The sequence below is a fragment of the Rhinolophus sinicus genome, linkage group LG06, assembly GCF_036562045.2.
Source record: "Rhinolophus sinicus isolate RSC01 linkage group LG06, ASM3656204v1, whole genome shotgun sequence".
Lineage (NCBI taxonomy): Eukaryota > Metazoa > Chordata > Mammalia > Chiroptera > Rhinolophidae > Rhinolophus > Rhinolophus sinicus.
Window position 1 is genome coordinate 145,259,345 of NC_133756.1, and position 25,853 is coordinate 145,285,197.

A 25,853-nucleotide genomic window follows, 5' to 3' on the forward strand; every position below is an offset into this window, starting at 1 on the left:
TAAGAATAGCAGCCACCATTTATTGAGACTTACCTATGGACCAGGCTCCATATTCAGGGATTTATAGACAGTACTTCACTTAACCCCTACAAAAATCCTCGGAGGGGCCACTATTATCATCCCCATTTTGTAAATGAGGAAGTTGAGAGTTATAAAGATTGGGTAACTTTGCCCAAAGTCACAGAAGGTGTAGAGATTCAAATCCAGGGCCTACTGGTTCTAAGCCCCGCTGCTATTAACTACCACATAATACCATTCCCAATTTGGACCCAACTGGGCATTGTTCCTTTCTTGGAAGTGTCAGGACGCCAAAGGCCAAAGTGGGATGAGCCAGTTTTCAGGGACTCCACACAGGTGATGGCATGATTTTCCAGGAGGATAGCTTCATTAATCAGTAACACACAGGTTTTGTGAAAGCGTTCTCTCTCTCTCTCTCTCTCTCTCTCTCTCTCTCTCTCTCTCTCTCACACACACACATTTTCTCTACCAGCCTGCTCAAATCATCTTCCTCTCTGATACTCTAGCCCCACAAACATTTTTGGGCATGCTTTATGGTCAGTTCCTCTACTCTGCCTCTATCCAAAATACGACTAAGAAGATGAAATGTATTATTCAGTGCTTATAATCTCGCCCTGTAAATCCTCTCTTATTTGGGTTGATTTCCTAACCTTCTTACATCCCCTGGATCCTTCAGAGCCTTAACGGTTGGGATCACTCTTATGCTAGCTAGAAGTAAGGCATCCTGGGTGGCTGCTGCTCCCTGTCATTGTCATTGCTCATCTCATTTGGTGGCTAAGGAACTCGGTCTGCGAGCCAAGTTACATAAACTCCACTCTGGAGGTCAGCAGAGTCGCTCTACTGAAGTCAACTTTCCAGTTTAGGAAGCTTTGAGAGAAAGCCTTGATTTTAACCTTAGATATCAGTGCCTCTCATAGCCGGCATCCCGATGCCAGTTCCTAAATACCTTTCCCCAGGAAAGGAACCAGAATCTGTGGAGAAATGGCTGGTTCCGGGACCTGACACAAACAATCAACGTGAGCCTGAAACATTTCTAGGGGACCAGAAAGCAAGGAATTGCTTAAAGAATGATATGGTAGCGTTCAGCTTCACTGGCCAATTCTGGGACAATCTTAGCATTGTAAAGAAAAGTGTCGATAACAACATGAAACATGGGAAACAATCAAATTCGTGAGTCCATCATGCAGTAAAAGAGAGAAAGTCAGATGTGGGAAAACGATAGTCGGTGAATCTGGGTGAAAGGCATGTGAATGTACTATTCTTTCAACTCTCTGTAGATTTGAAAATTTTCAAAATAAAAAACTGGGGAAAGGAAGAAAAGAATCAGCTTCTTTCCCTAGCCTAGATATTCTGAGCTTATAATATAACTTTTCTGGACAGAAAGATATGAATAAAGTCTTCTCCTGGGCTCAGTGACTCCAGGTCTTTTTCCTTTTTTTCTTGGTTAATATAACCTGTCAATGGTTATGAATGAATCAACCACATAATGAATTTTAAGACTGTCAAAGGTTAGGTTAATATTAATTAACACAAACATTGTCAAGGACGTTAAGCAAATAAAAGTTCTGTAATGTCTGCTCAGTGCTCTATATGAGTGCTCTACAACTCAAATATAAAATAGTCTTCCTGGCATTTGCCTGTCACGTTCCTTCCTTCTAAGGTTTTATATGGCACTCAGGAAAAAAGGCCAGGGCTCTACAGATGGTATTCAGCAGGAGGCCCTCCTCCTTCAGAAGTAAATGTCCTGAAAGGATCACTTGGGCGCCATCTACTGGGTAAATGCTTGTACTGCCGTGGGCCTCCAGCACCGTGCCCCAGCCATAAACAGGCCACTCCAGTGTTTGGCTTCCCCTTAACACGTAGAGGCAGGAAGCATTCAAGACCTAGCACTAGGCCTGCAGTCAACAAACAGTGAAATGAATGCCTTCCCCCTTTGAGTTCCCCTCACATTCATTCACTGCCAACATGAGGTGTAAGATAAGAACCTAATAACAGCATAAAGTCATACTGATGACTTCTTATGGTCAAGCCCTGTTTCCATAGATGGGTTGTAAACTCATTCAGTGCTCATTGTTCTCCCTGGTGACCAGCCCAGGGCTCCATAAAAAAATGCTCTATAAAGGCTTGTGGCTGTGACCAGAAAACAGACACTGTACAGAATGAGGCTTCCAGAACAAACATAACGGAATTGAATAAGTATAACTGAACTAACGCAGAATGATGTAAGAATCTGACCATTATTCTACGTGTTTTATAGCATTGATGACCACACTCCATTTTGGGGTTTTTTTTGTTTTTGGTTTGTTTTGTTTTTGTCTCTCCTCTCTAAATTGCAAGCTCCAAGATGGCAGGGAACACATCTGTCTTGCTCATCATCTTCTAGTCCATTCAAGAAATACTTTTTGAATGGATGGGTAGACTAATGAATGAGGGCCTGAGCTTGCTGTTCTGCTTACCGAGTGGCAATGACCTGCTGTCCTGAGCCAGTTCTGCTGTCCTCAAGGAAGCCTTGATCTGACTCATGGGCTGACTCATACCAGCACTAGTCCAACCAACAAGACTCCATAGATAGCCGGCTCTGGCACTGAGGTTAAGCCCACGACCCAACCGCTAGCTGCTATTTGGAAAGGCACACAGATGGGATTTCTTTGAGCAATTGCAGTCCTGTCTTGTTACTATTTCCGTGTTTCCCCAAAAATAAGACCTAGCCGGACAATCAGCTCTAATGTGTCTTTTGGAGCAAAAATTAATATAAGACCTGGTCTTATTTTACTATAATATAAGACCAGGTATAATATAACATAATATAATATAATATAATACAATATAATATAATACCAGGTGTAATATAATATAATACAAGGTCTTATATAATAATGCAATATAATATAATATAATATAATATAATATAATATAATATAATATAAATACCGGGTCTTATATTAATTTTTGCTCCAAAAGACACATTAGAGCTGATTGTCCAGCTAGGTCTTATTTTTGGGGAAACACAGTTGCTTGTTACTGTTTACCATTGACCTCCTGCATGCAAACATTCTTCCCCTTCTCTATCCTGTCCCCTAAACAAACCCACTTACTCACACAGAGTGACTGGAATATTGCTTAAGAAATATTTGTACCCTTGCCCTTTGGGATGGAGTATACATCCCTAGTTGATTCATTTGGAACTTAGCCATCCGACTTCTATTGGAGTGTGAGTGAACGTGACGTGTGAGCAGAGGCCTTAAATGTGCCCATGTTTGGCTTGGCCTCTTGTCTTTCTGCAACCCACGCTGAGAAGAGCACACTCCCAGGAGCTGCTGCCCCTTTGGCCTGGGCCCTGAAGCATAGACTTCAACCCAGGCAAGCCCAGCTGAAGTCAGTTGAACCCCAGCCAACCCACAGAGCTGGGATAAGGAGGGGCATCTGTCCTTTTGAGATGGTTTGTTACACAGCAAAAACTGACTAACCTATGAACACATTATCACCACCACCCCTTAGTATCAACTTAGAAACTCTGTTCCCTGACAGCAATAACCCTTCCATCTACTTGTTCCTCTGCTTTATTACCACTAAGCCTGCTTTTCTACCTCCCTGAGACCTTCACTCCCTATGCTCTCTGTACCACGTTCTCTCTGGTTTCATGTCCTACCCAACCTGGACAATCACGTCTTAGATCAACAAAATGACTGGCTCAGTTCTCCTCTGCCCCCACACTGCAGGAAACATCGCTCTGCTGCCCTGACTGCATCACTTACACAGGAGTTCCAGCTCCAACTGGGTCCTCGGTCTTGCTTGGACATGCGCTAACTTAGCATTAGATGGTGCCTTCCTTATTCTCCGTGTAGCTGTCCCAAACCTTTGGTACTCTCAAGGCCCAGTCTAATTTCCACTCTGCCCTCAACAGAGATTTCACTTCCCGCTTTTCAGAGAAAACAGAGCTTTTGGAGGGGGATTTACCAGTGGCAGTAGGATAGTACTGTGGTTAAGAACAAGGGGTCTGGAATCGCAGACTTCGGTATCTTCCTGTTTTGCAGACACCTGAGCAAAGGTGTATCTCAGACAAAACCTCCCTTACCCCTGACTCCCTGTGATTCAATGGTCCTTTTATCTGTGTTCTCAGAGGGCTTAGCCACACCCTACTTGGAATAACACCCACCACACTTGGAATAACATCTAAACTCTTTACCTCATTTACTTCCCTACCAGGCTGTGCACAATCTGCATCTTGCCTATGGCTCCAACCCTATCACATAGCCCTTCTCTACTCACTCCCACAGAGAAAGAGCGATGGACCTTCCACTTCCAAAGGGAGAAAAACCCCAAAGTTATCTTATATACTGCAAAGGTCAATGTGAAATCTGAAGCTATGCATTATGTCTTTAATGATGTCTTTCTTAAACTTCAATTGAAAGTAGTTTTATTTCTGGACCACCCACCAGCTCGGCAATCGAGGAACATATAGAATAATAATGATATGTTTACTGAGCTTTTCTACGTGCCAGGCAGAGGGCTACGTGCTTCACACACATTATCTCATTAAATTCTCCAAGCAGCCCTATGAGATAGATAGCATTCTTCCCACTTTAAAGAAGAGGAAACTGAGGTTAGCAAGATTAAACAACTTGGCCATGGTCACTGTGCTAGTGACGAGGCCCGTGTCATTCCAGAGCTCGTGTTCTTGTTCATTATGCCACTATGTCCCCAGAGAACAGCTGCCAAAGGAAGACCAGGGGAAATCCTACAGCTCACCTACCTAGAAGATAACCCACCAAAGTACTAAATTCAATTTTCTAGAAACCCACCCCAAATGACATCCAAGTTTTAAATCTGCAACTGAGAACAGCACTTTAATAACTATCTGTATTCTGGATAATATAACTCTCGGGTTCACCCTGAAGCACCGACACACCCCTCCCCCTCCAGGTACAGTTGAGTTTCTCAGCTACAAACAACATACCTCACCCTTTTCCTAGACTCTTGAAATTCATGGCATTTTGCTAAGGTTGGATCAGACAAAGAATACCAATAGCACTCCGGCCTCCATCTCTGCGAGCTGGGAATATCATTATAAGAGTAAAACTGCTCAGACTGGAAGACCATCCGGACTGCTTCTGATTCAAATAGGGAGCCTGTAAAATCGGCGTAACAAAATAATAACAGTTTGTTCACCGCTCCCGATCCAGACTCTCAGAGGGACATTCACCACGAGGGCACTGCCGTCGGGGAGCTTACACTGAGGGAGAGGTTAGATTTCCACTCCATTTTCAGAGGATTGTTGAAACTCACAGGGGACCCCTATCAAGACTAAGTAGTTCTTGGAGATGAAGTAGAACTCAGAAAAATATATCTTTCCTGTGACAAGTGGCACGCTGACAATTTGATGTAGGTTTCAGGAATTTAACTCGGGATTCAAGCAATTTACCAATAGAAATCCATATTTAAAATGCATTACAGACTTAGCATTTCTGAAGCCTTATTCACTGTTTGCTGACCGATGCTAACGTGCAACTGCTTCTGGAAAGGACACGAGGCCGGCTGTGTGCAGAATGCCTTGGCTTCGTTTAGGAGAAAGGGGAAGATTTAAGAGCAGATAATGAACCTCCTGTGGCCAATTCCAAACAGATGTCCGTAATCCACACCCAGCAGATGGAAACATCTTTATTTTTTATAGTCTTACCTAGAAAGCCCTCTGGCTGCAGAACTCAGATTCCAACAAAAGAAACCTTCGTCTGTTGCAAGCTGCGACATTAAAACGGGGACGGAACTACCTCAGGGTCTACTCACGCATGCAGTCTCCTCCGTACCAGCCGGCCCGGCATTCAGCACAGTAGATCCCCTTCACGTAGAAGTCGTCCAGGGTGCCCCCCCACGAGCCATTTCGGCAGGTCTTGCAGTTTTCAAAAATGGTACAACCTGAAACATTGCCAAGAAGAGGGGTGTTCAAGTCAGCACGTGCGGATTCTGATGGGCTACATGAGACAGGAACCGTGCACCTTCTCAGGACCTTGTCTCCTCAAAGGGCATCGAAGGACCTTGAAAGGTACCGAAGCCCTTAGAAAAAAATGCTCATTCCCAGGAGATGCTAGAGTCACCAGAATTCAGACTGGGGAGTTTAGGAGGGTGGTCAGACCCATCTTCCTTGATGTTTTCAAGTAACACGAAGTAACTTGCTGTCAAAGGTAGGATCTGTCGATAGAATGTATTTTTTTTCTCTTTATAATTCTATTACGTGCTTATTACAGAATATTTAAAAAATTCAGACAAGCAAAAAAATTTAATTAAAACCACCTGAAATATCATCACCCAGAAAAAATTGGTAACATTCTTTCCCTGTGTGTGTGTGTACACACACAAACACATATATATATATATACATATATACAAACACATTTTTTAAAAAATTAGGCTTATATTGTACACTGTATTTATATTCTGGTTTTATAAATTATTTTTTCATTTAATAATAGACAGTAAATATCTTCCCATTTCATTGACTATTCTCCTATATCATATACTTCTATAACCAAAGTATGCCTTTGGAAATAACCTTAATGCCTAACAATGGGCTCATCCTGGAAGGTGTTAGGCAGGCCACACCAGGGAGGACCGAGCAGTTCCCAGGCAAGGGTCATTTTTAAAGCATGGTCTCCTGAGGGGCAGAAGGTAGTGAGGAAAGGTAGAGGTCATTCAATCCCATTTATTAGAACAGAGAGCTATGTTCTGGCTCTGCCATGGTCCAGCTGTGTGTCCTTGAGCAGATTGCTTAAGCTCTCTGTGCCTCTATGTCCTCATCTGTCAAACTGGGGTTAAAATTGGTACCTATCTCATAGGGCTGTTTTAAAAATTAAATGAACACATGTATAGGACCTGGCACATGGTAAGTACCCCCAAATATGAACTATTATTATTATTATTATCCCCAAACCTCCACTTGGCTTCTCCCTATCACTGCATAGATCATGCTCAAGTTTAACTGCCTAATTATTATCTGTTTTCCTATCATAGACTGAAGGCTATGATGTTCAACATTATGTCTTCAGCATCTAATACAGTGTCTGCCACAAAGTAGGTGTTTAGTAAATATTATAAGAGGGCATGGATGGATGGATGGATGGATGGATGGATGGATGGATGGATGAATTGCTAATGCAGGTTTCTGAACTGTTTGAGATAACCAGCGTTTCCTTGAGCTGATAGCATACATCTTTGCTGTTGGCTGAAATTAGGTTTTAGTCCAGGAGGGTCACTGGAGGGCCCCGGCGGGGTCCCTTGGGCCTTCGGGGGAAGGGAGTGGCCTGTAGTGTACACATGCAGTGTATAGAGGTGTGATTTCTGGAGGAGAGAGGCTCGTCGCCGTCTCTTTGCACACCACCCTGATTTTGCTCCCCTCTCCCAATGCCTCCTCCCACCAGAGAAGAGTTGCTAATAGGATTCCTCAAATTCCAGTAGGGCATGTGGCCCATTACTGGGTCCCAGGGGGGTCACTGTACCTCCTAAAAGCCATCTTCACACATGTGCCACTTTCCCGTCTTTGATTCCCTTATCTACTATGCCACTGAGGAGGCCGATGGACCCAGAGTCTGCCCTCAGCTATCCAGCCCACTGTCTTCTTTGGCACAGTAACACCCAGGGCATTAGGTGCAGCCACAGAAACCAGCCTGGTGACTAAGATGAACAAAGCTCTACTAAAAAGACACGAAGTCACTCACAGAATGGTCAGAAGGGCCACAGGACCGAGTTCAGAGCTACATAGCCTAGAACTGCACAAAAATACGTAGCAAACTTGGTCCAGGGAGGGCCCCAGGGCTGCTGGACATTCTAGAAGCCACCACTGACATCCTGCCACTGTGCCCCTGGACCTGCAACCACAGCACAGAGAAGACTGTTGTCATTGATAGAAACTGATGATAGAAATTTCTAAAACCACACTGAGATATCATTTCTTATGTATGAAATTGGCAAAAATCCCAAATGACATATTCTGTTGCAAGGCTCTGGGGACATAGTACCCTCACACACGGCTGCTGTGAATGCCAAAGGCACTGAGGAGCACTTGGCAAAGGCTGGCAAAGTGACACGTGCACCTCTTTTATTTAACCCAGCTCTCCTTCAACTAGGAATCTACCCCGAAGACACACTGCAAAAACACTAAATGATGTATACCTAAGGCTAGTCACTGCAGCATCATTTATAACAGCAAAAAGCTGGAACTAACCCAAACACTCATAAACTCTGATAAACCACACAATGCAGTTATGAGTAACTTTACAAAGAAATGAAGACAATGGCTTAATACTGTCAGTAAGTGACCTCCAGCATATATTGGTAAGGGCAAAGAGCAAGATAGCAGTGTCTATAGTATGCTATCATATATATATATATATATATATATATATATATATATATATATATACCATCATATATATGTTCACATATATATGTATATGTGAGGGTCCCAAAGAGGGTCCCAAAAAATGTATACACATTTTAAGGAAGGAAAAAACTATTAAAATTTTAATACTCAATATATACCAATAACAAAAGATGAATACAAGTCACGTTTGACTTCTGCAATTACAAGAGGCGCTCAAAGTGGTTACCATCAGCGTCCAGACTCTTCTGATTATGGCGAACTACTTACTGCTTGAGCAACGCTGACCAAAGGGTCCACTTGCATACATTTGTTTGGTTTGTATTGTAAAACACAGAAAACAGATGGAAATAATAAACCTAACTGTATAACAAATAGGTGGCATCCACTACAGAGAAAAGAAGGACGGGCACCCCTCACCAATATTGCAGGTTTGGTTCTAGCCCACGGCCTAAAGTGAGTATCACAATAAAGTGAGTTGTAGTCTTTTTGCTGGTGGAGGATCCTGCCTTCAATTTGTAAAAAAGGCAACATTTGTGAAGCACAATAAAACACGGTATGACTGTACATCGATTGGCTTTAAAACGTAGTATTTTGACTGTATATACCAAGTGGGATGTACTCAAAAGTTGACAATAACCACAAGGAAATCCTAACTTCAGTCAGTGGTCTTATTGTTAGTACTAACACTGCTATTGCTATTTTGCGCCATTATATTTTGTTCCAATATAAGTTAAAGTAAATAAATGATTAGGTTAATATTGTTAGGAAACAGGATTTTCACCATGGGAGGAAAGAGATACGAATATAAAATCAAAGAAGTAAACAACCTTATAATATTACATTTGAACTTGAATATCAGCATGAACTCACGTTTTTCTTTTTTTTAAGAAATACGTATTTCCTAGCTCCATTCACAAAAGGAAAAAAAACCTAGTAACAATGATAGTCCAATAGCAAGGGACAACTGAGGGGTCTGGATAGTGTCTTCAGGCCAGAGTTCCCTGGAGAGACAGCTGTCTCCAGAGCTGGGGCAGGACATACACAAGAAGAGCCTGAAACATCTTGCCATGGAAGAAATCAAGGGAGCCTTTAAAAACTAGGGTGGCCATGTCAGAAGAACACAGAAGGACATGAAGGGGTTCCCTGCATCCTAAAATGAGATGATGCACGCATTAAAATGAATAATGACTGAAATGGATGAAACCACATAAACAAATAAAAATGCCTGAGTTCACAATGACACACACACACAGAAACACCTTGGATCACCAATCGTGGCTGCTAGGGCATCAACTCACTATTCTGAAAATTCAGTTTTGCTTTTGGTTTTTGAAAAAGAGCCCTAGTTAGCCTTTCCTTCCAGGATAACCAAATGGTTGCTAAAGGACAGCTCTTCACTACTTAAACCCAAAGATCATTCCAGGTGGTGATGGTGGTGCCTCCTGTATGATGCAATAGGAAGGGCCCGGCACCACCCATGAAGTTCTCTTACCTATCAGATGACCCCACCTTCATCCCAACAGGAACCATTAGGCCTTTGAAAATACTGGAAATCGTTCAAAGAATTCAATACCAAGGCCAAGGACCTCTAGTTGGGAGACCCTGGTTTAGTTCTCAAAATTTCCCAAGAAAATGTGAAGGCATCATTCAGCTATTTCCCTATAAACCACATTCACCCATCTGGGGATTGAGGCAGTGGGTTTCTTTTCTGGATCAAACGTGCAGAGGTTATGCTAAGGGCACTCCTGATCTAAAGCTCAGCTGTCCTGTGCTCCAGGAAGGAGGATGGCTTGAAAGCGTCACTTGTATACTTGAGCCCCAGTTTCGTTCCTCTTTTAGAGCTTCCCACAAAACGAAGAAAGTTCCTCAGAGTCATGTGAGCCATTTTCTGTGAGTCGCTAAGCACATCTTCTTCAGTCGGAGGCTCTGTGTCCACACTGGCCTCCACCTACTCAGGCACTTAAGTAAAAAAAGGACACTCACTGTCCCTCTGTGGTGATGGTGGGGAGACAAGTGGTTTGAAGAAGGCAGGTTCAGCCTGATGTAAAGGCAAAAAGGAATGGGCACCATGGCCAGGGAACCCCATCTCCCCCTGAGATGCTCTCATGTTACCAGGACCACCTCCCAAATGTCCAACTCGGAAGCCCGAGCATCATCTTTGGCTTCTACTTTGCCCTCCCCCCCATCCAATCCATCCCAAATTATTGCCAACCCCACTCTCTTTAACATCTCTCAAATCCCTCCACCTCTCTCATCCTCGGGACTTCTACGTTCCTTGAGATCTCCATCACTCCTCCCCTGCCTGGAGTCGTGCCCTTCCTCCAATCCTTTCTCCATACTGCAGCTAATAAATCTGCTGCCACCTCTTTACTAAAAGACGTCCAGTGTTGCTAAAACATCTTCAAGATACAGCCTAAACTTCGTAGCACAGCTTACAAATCCCTTCAGGGTCTGGCCCCTGTTCTGTCCTTCACATTGTTCTCTCTTAATCTTTTCTCTTTGTCTAACTGTCTCTCCCCATGTTTCTCATCACACACACAACCTCTGCTCTCCTGCCAGACTGAGCTACTTGCAATTCCCTAAATCCTATGCTTTCTCTGCCACAGGGCCTTAGCACATGCTGTCTTTTATGGCTTGACCTCTCCACCAGATGCCCTTCACCCTTTTCAGTTTGCTGTTTCCATCTTTGGCACACACATCACCTCCTCTAATAAGTCTCCACTGACCTTCACTCCACCCACCCCCCCGTCCCCATCCGTGCTCCCATGGTACCTTGGGCTTCACTGTCACAGTACTTATCACAATGGATTATAGTTGCCTGTTTACCTTTCCATCTCTCCCAGCAGGCTGCAAGCTCTTGGAATGTGGTAAATGGGTCTTTTTTTTTTTCTTTAATCATTGTATTCTCAGTACCTGACATGGTACCTAGGACCTGCTCAGTCTGTGTGTTAAATAAATGAAGGAGTGGGCAGCTTCACAGCTTTACAAGTGTAACACTGCAAAGGGTACTAAGTCCTCCAATCCCTCCAGGCAGAATAAGCTGCATGAAGCCACTCTTCATATTCATGGCATCACAGCCTCCTGACGGGTGCCTGTCAGCTTTCAGGTGTTCAGCCTGTTCCCATTCATGACCTCAGAAAACACAAGGCAACCTGAGGTCTCCCGTTCCACACTCACCTGGGTGAATCAGGCAGGAGTCACACTCATTCTCCTCGTTCCTGCAGCAAGGGATGGTATACCCCACGACTTCCTTCTTTCCAGGGCAGACACATTCAATCTGATCGTATTCACAGCACTCCCGACACATGATATTCCACTCGGCTCCGGGGCACGCTTCATTAATGACCGTGTACTCTGCAATAGAAACCAGCAGGTAAGGACGAAGGTCCTGGCAGGAAGGGGAAAGACCCATAAGTACTCTGCTGCTAAAAAGCAACCTTGCCCTGCGCGTGTGTCGCCCTGCCTACATGATGGAGAAGACTGTGAATTCTTCTACACCCATATTTCCAAAGTAGGGTTCTCTACCTCAAACAGCATTTAAAACCATCCACTGTGGCACAGATGAAATTTGTGAGAACTGCTATTCATTTTTATTTTTAATACATAAAGAAGGAAATCATGTTTTATCAATATATAATCCAAATGGATTGACACATACGTAATTTGTAAACAAGTAGACACCTCTTGGGTGTCTATGCTCACTTCTAGTTTTGCTGGAGTACATCAGGCCACTGCTCACAGTGACGTAGGTTGTGCACTGCACATTCCAGTAGGAACCATTCGACTGCACAACTATACAGTGCAGCCCAGGCACTTGGGCCATCAACAAATTTGGAGCCGGGTCTCTAGATTAGGCCATTCCAGTGCAAGTCTGATTGCCAAGTAAAGACCATGTCATTTCCTCCAACTTGGCTCCTCGATTTCTCAGCATGCCATTTTTATGGTATCTTCAAAGCGAAAACCCACAGAAAAGACAAAAAGTATCTTAATTAGTATGTTTGGGAGAATTTCAAAGTTTTACAAGGGTGAGCTCTTTGGCAGAATTCATTCAGTCCCCAAATTCAACTGAGTGTTCTTTCCCATGAGAAAAGAAAGTATTCCTTTCTCGGTAGGATTTCTGTCTTTCTCTTTTAAAAAAAAAAAAAAAATACACGTTAAGTAAATGAAAAAGAAAAACCATCTGGCAAAATCTATAAGAGGAATCAGTTGGAAGCTCCCCAGAGGAACCCAGGCTAAGAAACAGACTTAGTTTTGATTCCATCTTCTTTTTGACCCACTCTCCATTTCTAAAAGTTTTGCACAAAGATGATGATTGAAGCAGAAATAGGTCAGATATTTGAGGACGAAAGGGAAAGAAAGCCAGGCAAGGACCCCCAGCATGCTTTGTAGGCCCACGTAAGCCAATCTTAGCATCTGTGGTGGCTTCTAACCTCTTCAATTTCAGTTTAGTTTTCTATTTTCTGCCCCTAAATTTAGAAGCCTGACACAGAGTCGATCATTCTTAATTTGCCAAGTAGAGCCATTTAAAGAAACCAGCACCCTCAACTTCTAGCCGCCGGTCATTAAGAACATTTTAGCACCATAGAAAGCAACCGCTTGCATAATAAGGTAACCCCCACCACACACGAACACACCGCCCCACAAACGTGGGTGGACCAGCAAAGATCCTACCCTCATCCTGGCATTTGGGGATGAGTGACCTAGGTCACCGTGACCTCGTCACTACGGAGGTTCTGTTTCCCCCATTACTCTGAGCCTCTCCAGGACAGACAACAGGACTTCCTTAGCTGAGCTTCGCAGGTTTCTGAGGTTGGCTAGATGAAGTGAATGACTGCTAAAATCTAGATGAGAACTCAATGGGTACAAGTGAAGGAAAGCAGAAGAAAACACAAGAGTAAATCTTCATGATCTTGGATCTGGCGGTGGATTCATACATATGACACCAAAAACACGAGCAACAAAAGAAAAACAGATACACTGAAAGGTTAATCCCCAAAGTCATTTCACCATTCTGTTCCTCAGTTTCCCCACAGTGCTCAGAGTGTGGGGCAGTCGATGAACTCATTCTTTCATTCCACAAGTGTTTACTGAGTGTCCACCGAGTACCAGGTAGGGAGCTGGGCACTACAATACAATGGAGAGAAAAACAGACACCATCTCTGGCTTCATGGAGCTCACAGTTTCGGAGTAGATGTTGGATAAATGGCCCCACAGACACATAATCACTAACTGTGATAAGGAAAATTGAGGATGTTATGAGAACAAATGAATGGTCATGAAGGGGCATTACCACCAAAGGTAAGACCACTTCCCAGGAATACAGAGTGACGGAAGAGGCAATGGTTTTAATGGTTCTGGGACTTGGCCATTTCCTCTCTGGTCTGGCAAATCCACCCCTTCCTTTCTCCCCCACAGAGACAAAAAATGCCTCCACAATACGAGTAAGAAGTAGATAAATGAAATATTCTATGAGAAATATTTATAGTTGACCAGCTGAGGAGATTTAAAAATACAATAAGCCAACAAGAGCAATTTCCTGGACTTCCCCGCCCCCCATTTATTAGAATTACATTTGCAGAAAGGGTACATTGGCTTTAGTAGGACAAATCTCAGGAATTTCAATATGGTGCTAAAGGCCAGGTCCAGAAGCTAGGATTTAGAGAATCCCCAACAGCGGAAGTTAGTGAATGTTTTCATACGTGTATGCTAAAGCATGCTAGCATTTGTTTAGCTAAAGTGCTTTTATATTGCTTATGTAATTTAATCTTCAAAATGACTTGGTGAGGTAGGTAACATTCTCTTCTAAGTTAAAATGATCTGCTCCAACCTTTTCACTTTACCAGAGAGGAAAAGGGCTAAAGTAGGGGAAGAAGCAAAGAAAAATGCCAAAGAAGCTTTTTTAGGGAATTAACTCTGGAGGGAAATGGAGGCCCATAGAATTCCAGGCCTAGGGAGGAAGGGAACAAACCGGCTGCTTAGGGGGAAACAGGCCAGGACAACTTCTGGCTTCACCAGCTACTAGGGTTGAGCCAACTTGACTTTGCCCCCCACATTTAAGAACACATTCGTGCATCACTAACTCTTTCATTGGATAAAATATTTTTCTTTATAAAACACTACACATTTTAATAGAAAAGATTTCTTGTAAAAGTTTCAAAAATAGAATCACAAATAAAGGAATAAACCGTATTTAGAAATAACCTTAATGTTTTGTTGTCTATTCTTTAAATTGTCTTCTTTCAGTGGATATACTCCTATATGTCCACATGTAGATACTGATAAACACGTGCAAACAGTCATCATACCTCTCAAAACTGGTAACATATTGTGTTCTAAAAATTGCTTTTCATCTTTACGCAGCTCATGGACATTTTCTCTTCACATTGAGTGGTCTTCAAAAGTGATTTTAAATTGCTGCATAATTAACCTATGTGTACAAAAGCTCCTCTCCCAATAATTTTGGATTGGTTAGACAAGTTATCAAGAGATTCACAAAGGAGTTTGGTACCACAGGCTTTGCTCAAGCCCTTCTCTCAGTTGCTGAGCTCGGAGCAGCCACCCTCATGTCTCCTATCCAGACGGGAGAGTCTTGTCATATTAGTCCAGCTCTGGTTCTTCTAGAATTGACCTTGGAGAACGTAAGACACTGAACCTCTTAGCCCTGTTTTATCAATGGGGAGACCAAGGCAATAATAACAATGGTGACCGACAGGCACAGGTGCAGTGTGTGGTGAACAAACGAATGAGTGAGTTGAAGGAAGTTGGCTGTCACCACCATCCTCATCACTTTGCACAGCCCCTCATCAGCCTGACAGTTTGTGGGAAGGCTACCCAGAACAGAAGTATTTCTATTGCTGACAAGATGGAGAACATGTTATCCCCCAAATAGTGAGGGCTTAACTCCACAAAATGGCAGGGAAGCGGTTGTGTCCCCTTAGTATAGTCTCCAAATGCCATGTTTTCAGCACTAGATTTTAAGGAAATATGTTCACATGACGGCTGTTAAGGTCAATCGGAAAAACTCAGAGGATTCTTTATGAAAACAAAGGTCAGCTTGTTCCATGCATGACTGAAACATCAGTTGTCAGACTGAAGGCCCAGGCTGAGACCACCCCAGATGGTGGCAATGAAAGGCACTTTTGTCATGTGCCCGCTCCTCCTTGATGTTAAAAATCTGCCTTTGCATCCACTGAAAACCCCATAGCCCTACCATCTAACCACATTTAATTAAAATTTCTACTGAGTTTTTGACTGTCCTGCGTTTTATAAATGAAACCAGAGGGAGAAAAAAAAAAGACATATGAATCAGAGAGATATACAACCAGGCAGCATGGGCTCGTCTCTCAGCCCCACTCACTCCCCCACCTCTTCTCGTGCTATATTAGTGTCTAACCAGCACGCAGCATTCCTGACTAACTAAGGGTCTGACCGGCCACTCCAGGGCGGTCAATGACAGACCGGACAATCCTAGGCAGGAATGACTGTGACACAGGGGTGATGGAATAATTACTGGGGCCCTTGGTGACTCTTTACCTCTTCCTATCCTTCCAGAACCTTCCCATCACAAAGTGAACCTCAGTCCCAGCCTGGCTAGTCTCAACCTCAGTGACGTCGGTCTTCCCCTTCACACAACTCCTCTTGTTAATGGTAGTGGGAGAGTCAAGCCTTCATCACCTCTCCTTTATGTAGGAGGAGGGATAAAACTTTCAATGGACTCCCTGGAAATCAGGATTTTAGGCACATGTACATTGGCGAACGGGAGGCGGCAAAACGCAGTGTGTCCATCCTCATCCTCTGTTAGGGACATTGCTCCGTACGGTGGCTCTTCCTTCATCCCCCTCTACTGCCTGGGTGCCAGCACCCACAGGGATTGTACGTAAGCCCTTTGTGTACCAGCTCGTTGAATCCTCACAGCCCCCCTTCAAAGTAGTATTTTCTTCATTGAGCAGCTGAGGAAACTGAGGAAGACAGAGAGTAAATAAATTGGCCCGGGTGGCACAGAGTTTAGGTGAAAGAAGAGAAATCAGAACCCAGCTCTTTCAGGGGCCAAGGTCTTGCTCCTTCCAATACTACATTGATTCTAGAGAGTTCACCCCTCTGACTTTCCCAATGAAGAGTGCAGCACTGGGGAAGTGCACACCCTTGGGAATCAAACCACCCAGATTTTAATCCTGAATCTGTCCCTCTTTTACAATGTTAGACAACCACAGACAAGACATCCTAGTACAGATCTGCCCCCAAACTCAAGAGGATGGACGTAGACTGATGGGGTTCTAGTCAGTGCAGTTGAGGACAGCCATGAGCATAAAGGGCTTTGGGAGAAAACCCACGCATTTGTCAAGACATAACCATTATTCTCGGCAGAATAAAGAAAGCCATCACATGACTGCCTAAGACGCAAGTGGCTAAGGGAGCAAAGGGGGTGAGTAATCATGTCTCCTGCAGAGGCCCACACACGGGGCATTTTCAAGCAGCCTGCTCATGTCTTTGTCGGGCGTGCTGTGTTCCTCCCCCTTGCTTCTAGATTTCCTAGTCTCGCTTTTCTAAAGCCCCCTCTTTAGATACCTGCTTAAATAGCACATACCTCACGTCGGGCTGCTTCTCTTCTAGAAATAGAAATTCTACATCCATGGCCAAAGGGAACAAAATCCACACTCTAGCAGCTTGGAAGGTTCCCCTAATGCCGTTATCCTCAACAACTGTGCTGTTGGAAATCCTTGAAGGACAGCTGCTTCTGGGTTATGTCAAATGCTGGAATATGAGCTAACTAGATTTTATATTTATTAGCATCAGCTACTTAAAAGGAGAATTTAATAATGCATCTAAAAGAACTTGGCAATAGAACTCAGCAAATATTACATCAAGCATTAGAATGGCTAAGTTAAAAACAGTAACACTTAAGCTATACCCTAAAAATCCAGTCTGGACTTCCCCAGATCCAAGAATTCTACAAACTAGCCCACCTGCTCCCCGATCAGCCACACTTTTACCAGCTTCTTTCTGACCCAGAGTATGTCAAGGCTACACGGGGGTCCTGGTCAACCACTTTACCTTTTTGTCAAAAGCTTCTGAGTTAGTGTTACTATCTTCACAACCAGATTCACTGATGCCAGCAGAAGCCAGATTGTCCTTCCGCCAAAGGCAGCTGGCCAACAGATGTAAAGTGTGGAGGGACGCGGAGCGAGGGTGATGCGTCTATAATGGTATGTCTGATGGTTCACTACGCCCCAAGCTGGCAGCAGCTTCAGGCAGGCTAGCCCTCGTTATAGTTACCTCCTCCAGCTCTGCAGGCTAGAACAAGATGAAGGGGGACTTCTTTTTTTGCCTGAGGATTCCTGGCTGGTTCCACCCTTGAATCAATAACAGGTGTCATGAGCAACACTTCGTGTTTGGGAGGCAACATCATTCACCCAGAATCACCTACTATGCAAACCACATCTCCTCAGCCCCTGCAAGAATCTACCACTGGCCCTATTTCGAACACAGAGAAACTAAGGCACAGGACATGGAAGGCATTTCCCCTAAGGCTGGAAGGTTGATGCATGATAAAACCAAGGTGGGAAAGCAAGTCTCTGAGAGACGAATCTATGGTGAATCTTTAGGGATTTATTTTTGTATGACATAGTCACAGATGAATGGACAGGACTATGGACCAAGCTGAAGTTGGCCCCAAGAGGTCCACGTAACTTTCATTCTAGCATATATAGGACACCCAGTATTTCCGTTCTCAATTCCTCGAGAAACTTGTGCTAGTGGGGAAAACAGCAGAAAGGAGAGGAGCAGAAGATGACTTTGCTTTCCTGAGTACTCCCTTTTTGTAAGGCCTTATACTAAGCATTTTACATAGGTCACCTCACTTAACACCTGTGATAAACCTGTGACAAAGTCACTATTATCCTCAGTCTACAGGTTGGAAGGTGGTAAGGCCAAATTAGAGAGATTAGGTAACTTGCCCAAGAAAACCAACCATAAATGACAGAGCCAGAATTCAAACCCTGGCCCATGTTTTAAAACATAATACTCTATACCCCATGTATATACATATTCATACAAATACACACATAAATATATACATGCCCACATCTACACTTTTAATCTTCTATGTTCATGTGTATTCAAACTTGAACATATCCATACCAAGACATCTGTGTCAAAGATGAATTCCATAAATATGACAAGTGAGGGCTGAATCGTCGCTGACAAGCCCATGGGTCACCCAAGTCTACTTAGGCAGGATTCCCTTTAAAGGAACAGCCGATTTTATTCCTCACCCATTGCTGCTGTAGCCATCCAATCTGAAACAAGTCTGGGCAGAGAAAGGAGGCACGCAGCGCTAGGGCCAAGGAGAAGTCGTGTTGCATGACAACAGGAACAATATTTAACAAACGCAGGAATAAAGTAGTTCCGAGCAACAGCAAACAAGGGGTTGATGAACAGCTTGAACTCACATGCAATCTCCAAGGGATACAACCCCAGTGTAAACAGCCCTGACCACTTCCGGGTTGTACAAATCAAGGTCATGGTAACTGGGCTATATCAGAACTGGCAAACATAAGGGTAAATAACAAGGGATTGGAGACGTGGTGTGTGTGTGTGTGTGTGTGTGTGTGTGTGTGTGTGTGTGTGTTAGAGGAGTAAGGGAAAGGGAGAGGGTCCTTCGTGATGAACGAACCTTGCACTCAGTGCCCCGAGACACTACAGCATGCTCAAATATTCTCATTTTTTGAAGAGGAAACCATGTGACTGTCACCAAAGATACAATCTAGTTAGGAAATCAAGTCGCAGCTCTTCTTGCTCCCCAGAACTGCCACATAACCATGGGTGCTCATTAATCAGATTCACACCACAGTTTATCCACGGATCACAGCCCAACCATGTTACTTTAAGCAACTTGAATACAAGAAATGAGTTTTCGCAATGAACCATACAGGTCCATGCTGGCGAGGACTTTTCTCACAGAAACATGGATAGGACCATCTCCATGGTTCTTTCAACATCTCAGCAAGTGTTCAATGACAAGGACGCCAGGCTTCCTGCCTGCGTCTCAGCAGAAGTCTGAACAGAAGCCCAGGTTCTGTAGATTTTCAAATTCCCTTCTTATCCTATCCTCTGTAACAGTGAGATACTCTTCGATGTTTTATTCATTATGGACCAGAGACCAGAGTTTTCCAAACTATAGTCCATGGAGCAATAATTCCACTGGATGGTATAAGGTGTTACGTGAAAAAAAGGTTCTGTGGCCAAACGACTTTTTATGATGCTAATAACAGCTTGCTTCATCACAGGGCTTTGCAGAGTCTGTAATGTACTTTGTACGTAGGTAATCTCCACATCCCCCAGACTTATTTCATCATAACATCCTAGGTTTGTTTAGCTTATCTTTGTTGAATAAGTCCCAGAATTGTATTCCATGAAACCTGCTTTGAGAAATGCCGGGCTTGACCATACGCTCTCTCAGCAGATTGCAGGTGCCTTATGGAAAGGACTTTGTCTTGTTCATCATGGCGTCTCCAGCACCTAGGAGCATGCGTGCCTAGCACGTGGTAGGTGCCTGATAAAGTTTGCTAAGTAAATACATGAATGTGGACGTGTGAGGCACATGTGAGTCCTAGGATAAGGCTATTTGTGACAAAAACTGATGTTAGAAATGTCTCTTGCTGTGACCTTTTGGAGTCTCTATTTTGCCATGTGGGGAATCCACTGGGTCCATTACTCCTGACTATTTTTGTTCATTGCAGTTTGTGTCTCATTTTCATAAAGGCTTGGGATGCTCACTTGTTCCGTTCTACCAGTGAGTTGGCCAGCAGAGCCAGGCTTGTACAGAAGGGAGGTCAAACACCATGTAGAAGCAGGCAGTCAACCACCCACTGGGAGGCAGAAAGCCAGGCCAAGAACTCCTGCAACCAAGATTCTTTACATCAGCCAAGCCCTCCCTTCTGCTTGCATCCAGGTGAGCCAAGGGTATGTTGGAAAATCCAGGCGTAGATGTTGCCTGCTAGAGGCTAAGCTCGGACAACCTGTCCTAGGACATCTCACGTGTTCTCCACCATCACTGTGGGGGGGATCCCCTATACGGGGCACTCACTGATCATCTTCCAAGCAATCTTAGGAAGTAAATGACTTGGAACTGGGTTTGGAAAACATTGACACTTTTTCCTCCGAGACCTCAAACAATTCACTTGATTTGAAGTGTGAACTGGGTCAAAATCCCACCTCCACCCAGTGGTTTTCCATTACCCTGGTCGGAAATTTTTTCCAACGGGTCACGAATTCATCTTATGAAGACAAATGCTGTGTCTCCCCATAAACTAAAGTTGCCTGAATCTTGTCCTCACTCTGTTCTTGCAGCCGCAGCTCTGGTTTTTCAATCACCAGACCAACTGACCAGATTTCTACTTGCACAGATACTAGCTGCCAAACCACTAACTCAACCCTCTAAAACAGCCAGAACCTCAGAGAAGGCAACAATGAAGACGTCGACACTACAGGAATAAAGGCATTGCCCCAACGCCAGAGTCAGAAGGGTAACAGAAATAGGTGTCTTCATTTGCTGCTCAGCCAGGGGAGCACTTCTCTTAACGTAACCACTTAACGTAAGAGCCAGGACACTAGCGTCTGGGAGATAGTAAATCTTCATTCAAGGTAGAAATGAACTGGTTAAAACCCACCTTAGTATTAACGGAAAGGGATCACATCTCCATTCTCTGCAATATCCATCAACTGTGCCATGCCAAAAAAAGGAGAAAAAAAAAATGCTTCCCTTTCCTGATTCCAGGCTTCCTGTTCCATCGCCTAAGAGTTTACACATCGATGATCTTGACAGAATAAATCCGTAAAGGAGAGCAGGGCTACACAGTGTCCGGGCCAGACTTGAAACATGTGTCATCCTTAATACTATCCCTCAGCAAACAGACACATGATTTTGATTTAAGTGTTTGACCATGGCACAAAGAAATTCTCACTTCCCACGTCTAATCAGAGTGAGATGCATGATCCTGTGGACAGCTATCCCAGAAATTGGTTGGATTTTCTGTCTGCTTAACACTCCTGTTTCCTTTAGGGAATAGCTCCTCTTGGGTTCCATGGGTTGATGTCTCTCTCTGTGACCTTAGGGTGTTGATGTCTCTCTCCTTTCTCCCGCATCCTCTCTACCTCTACAGCAGTGAGCACGTGACCTTACTTAGGCCATTTTAAGTACTTGGAATGTCCAAAGGATAACCCGATTTCTTTACTAACACCATGGTCTCTTAGGATACGGCCAAAATACAGCCAGCAGATCTACCCTAGTTGGACCCACTGCTTACTATGGCAGTATTGTGTAGTGTTTCAGGGCACATGTTATGGAGTCAGACTGTCTGGGTTCAAAACACGACATCCAGCTTTGTGACCTGGGCAAGTACTGAACCTCTCCCTGGCTAAGTTCCTTCATGTGTGAACTGGGATCGTACCACTACTACCTACCTCCTAGGTTTGTTGTGATGACTAAATAATACATGTAAAGCATATGGGAGAGTACAAACGCAATACATTACTTCAGATCGGGTCCCTTAGGTATGATAGGAGCCCCCTTCAAAGAGGCTTCCACTGTTGGTTTTCCCACCATCCAGGGTGAAGAATTTTATGAGCAATGAACCCCTACCTACTCCACTCTCAAATCACATGAGCTCCGCATCTGTCTCACCAATAACTGCAACCAAGAAAAACGAAAGGAGTAGAGTTGGGCAGGGAGTAGTAATAGTAAGTCCTCTTGATTGAAAAAGTGGAATATTTCCAGGCAACTCTAATTTTCTGCCTTCCTTGAGTGGTTTTGTTTACAAGTGTGAGGTTTGGTTTTTTTCCTACATTTTTACTTCTGTCTCTCCAGTATAAACCTAATGTTTTGGCCCAGAGCTTGTGATAACTGACAAACAGACTTCTTTAAACATAGACCAAGCTTGGAATCTGACAGACTTTCTGCCATTGATCTGGTAGCTTTCAAAGGTCTGGCTGGCCTCTGTGTCCTCTGCCCTAGAATTCGGGAACTAGAAACTATAAACACTGAATTTCCCTCCCCTTTAAAGTAAAGTAACTGAAGAGGGATCTGGGCCCTTGCGACTTTCAAATATCTGCAGAGTGGGGGTGACAGGTAGGTCCACCCACATGAGGGGGGAGCAGGGTACAACCTTCCCTCATTTATCATTGGAATGGCACTTTTTCCAATTTGCCAAACCAAATGCAGCTTCTAAAGCTGGTCTCAGAGGAGGCAGGTAGAGAAGTTTTCTTTTGCATCAGGACTGGCCACCCCCCAGTGGAGCAGATGGAAATAATTTTCTCACTTAAGGCCAATCATTAAGTCCCACGGACACCATTATCTCAGCCTTTCCTCTCTAGCCAGTGTAATCCAGTGTAAGTCAAACCCACACTCCGTGCCCGTGGCATTCCAAAGCCCTCCCTAGGACTTCTGGATATTTCCAAGGGACTTATATGCCTTAGATCACCACTGCTCTGGGCAACCACGTCCAAGGGTGATCTGTCCATAGCTCATTGGACATAACACCCAGCCTCAACCTCAGTTTCCACCAAAAGTTCACTTGCACCAAAAGGCATTCATGAGAGTAAAACATTTTACCGAAGAGTTGGAGGTCACAGAGGTGAGATTATGTTCCGCAAAACACGCAAGTTCAAATATATTCATGTTCCTGCTTTTACAAGTCCTACTCTATCCTTAAGAGCTTTACTCACTTGTGTTTCTCCCCTTTTAGCACCTAGCCTTCACCTTCTCTCTTTCACTCTTCCTTTCAGCTCTGTCCCTTTTAGGAATGGAGGTCAAAAACCTCCAATGCCAGTAGGGACGAGCCGGTAACATACACGTGGGTTGAGAAGGTGGGGTGTCGGGCCATAGAGAGGACCCAGACAGCATCAAAGCACTCAGGTTCAAAACATTTGTAAGCTCTGTGTCCTACTAAATATGTACTTCTACCTTCTGCTCTACAGTGTCCCTCTTTGTCACAGCCAGCCAAGACAGAGTGCCACCCAAACTGGAGCTGGCGAGGCCTCTCCCCCCCACCCCCACGTGTGTCCTGAAGCCTTGCCAAGATGAGCTGTGTGTCAGCATACTCAGTCCATCTGGTCCATGTGGGAGCGGAAGTCGGCCTGTACCAGGTGAGCTTGAGTTCAGGATGGTCTGGGCTTCCCCCGGGCTCGACCAATCGGTGCATTCTTCTTTATTATTATTGGGGCAAAATATAAGTAACAGAATTTACCATGGTAATCACTTTTAAGGGTACAGTTCAGTGGCTCGTGCAACTCTCACCACCACCCATCTCCAGAACTTTTTCATTATCCCAAGCTGAAACTCGATGCCCATTAAACACTAACCTCCCCGTTCTTCCCTTCCCCCAGCCCCTGGTAACTATTCTACTTTCTGTCGCTATGAATTTGACTATTCTACGTACCCCATATAAGTGGAATCCAACAGTATTTGTCCTTTTGTGTCTGGCTTATTTCACTTAGAATAATGTCTTCAGGGTTCATCCATGTTGTAGCATGTGTCAGAATTTCCTTCTTTTTTAAGACTGAGTAATATTCCATTGTGTGTATATGCTACATTTTGTTTATCCATGGATGGACGTTTTGGGTTTCTACCTTTCAGCTGTTGGGAATAATGCTGCTATGGACACTGGCTTACAAATATCTGTTCCAGTTCCTGTTTTTGCTTCTTTTGTGTGTCTACCCTGAAATGAAATTGCTGGATCAAGTGTTTAATTTTTTTTTTTTTTTTTGAGGAGCTATGCCTGTGTATCCTTGAACAGGTCACAGAACCTCTCTGAACCTCATCTGTAAAATGGGGAGAATAAAAGCACTACCTTGTTAGGCTAGACTGAGAATTCATGCACATAAAGCATTGGGCTCAAAGACTGGGCACATCAAAAATCTTCATGGGTACTTCCCCGATTGGCCTCTGAATCTGAGGCACGCAAAGTAAATCATCTCTAAAGTCCCTCCCAGCTCCAAAAATCCATGATCCCATCATTAAATTATTTTCCTATTGGAGAAGCCAGGAGTAGGGAAGAATATATATCAGGGGAACACTCCCTTCAGAGTCCCCACAAAAATCCACCCCTGCCAAGCAGAAGGCCCAATTTTCATAGCTCTCTCCTTGGAATTTGCCAACACATCCCATTAAAAACCAACATCTAATTTTTCTTGCCACTCCTTCCCCCTTGCTAGCTTTCCACATTCCCTTCCTCAGCTTATTCTCCTGCCCACGGAATATCTGTGCTTCGAATTATCTTCCCCAGTTGCCTGTCTGTTCGTTCCCCACAAGCTAACGTCTGTTGGAAGCAACACTTGCGAAGTTATCCATATTAAGGTTTCATTCCCTAGAGTCACATATTTTAAATGAGTTGTTCCTCTTGGGCAGAATCCTGCTGGCAGAGCTACGGCTATTTGGTGAAGTCAGTGGAGCTGGGTTTCTCCTCACATGCTGTTTATGTTGGGTTATCGCTTGGCCTCATGTCTGGATTCTCATCCTCCGACATGTGTCCCGTGCCGATGAGTAACAAAGACCTCCTGTGCCATCCCAGTGGATGTTTACATTTCACCAAATACTCATTTCAGAAAAGCAATTAGAGGAGATACCCTTCCAAGCGTCTCTTGACGGGGCCAGATTTAGATTCCAGCAGGGAGTCAACTCCCTCACTACTTAAAGGGATATCTTCCTTCTCCGTGCTATATTCCTCCGTCTTCCCTCTAAATGTGATCGCTCCGCAACTGAAATGCTCTTGCTAGACACGGGAAGTTGCTCTGCGTTCAGTCAGCAGCTTGGCTGCCAAGAAACCACGCACCCTCCCTGAAGCTTTTCCATAGCAGAAGGTAAAAGAGATTCTCAGGTCAGGAACAAATGGGTTTCTCAGATCCTGGGCAAGGAGAAAGGGGCAGCTGACCTTTGTTTTTTAACTTTTATGGGTTTGAGCCATCTCACCTGCCACATCATAAAAGAAAAGAAGCAGGGGACTGTTGCTGCAGCCACGAGGAAACTCGTCCTCTGAGCCCCGGTGCTCTGGGAGGGAACCCGGCTCCTGTGCAACTGGGCTGAGGCTTGGAGGTTTGGCTCCAAAAGGCAGAGATGGAGCAGGGAAGTCTTCATGCCAAGTTATCACCTCCCCCACCCCAACCCCTGCAAGGATCTGGGTTTATAGGTTATCAGGCCCCTCATGGGCCCCTTCTTTCTTCATTAGTATCTTTGAGCTGCTCCAGATGAAGACAAAATTCAAAGGAAACACTCTCTCCTGCTGAGTCAATCACCAAGGAAGATTTCACCAGGGGCACACAGGCTATAGGAAGGTAGAAAGTATTGACCAAAGTGAGGTTTTATTCAGGTATCTTGGTTTTTTGTTCATCACGAAGGGATGATGGTGGAGTTCCCCTTCTATATAGTAGGTTATTGCATTTAGCGCCCTCACCTCCCCATGTAACCTGT

General features: G+C 44.2%; 1 protein-coding gene across 4 annotated transcripts in view; it reads right to left on the reverse strand.

Moving 5' to 3' along the window:
• Positions 1-25,853, reverse strand: part of PAMR1 (peptidase domain containing associated with muscle regeneration 1) — a 150,587-nt gene that overhangs the window by 50,136 nt on the left and 74,598 nt on the right. For 3 of the 4 annotated variants that reach the window (XM_074336210.1, XM_019738561.2, XM_019738556.2), the window contains 2 exons: positions 11,570-11,746; positions 5,803-5,931 (listed from right to left, as the gene is read on the reverse strand). In XM_074336210.1, the coding sequence (XP_074192311.1) occupies positions 5,803-5,931; positions 11,570-11,699 (259 nt within the window). In that variant the 5' untranslated portion in view covers positions 11,700-11,746. Of the gene's footprint in view, positions 1-5,802; positions 5,932-11,569; positions 11,747-15,925; positions 15,946-25,853 lie in introns of those variants that run through there. The other variant, XM_019738560.2, reaches the window with a different exon arrangement.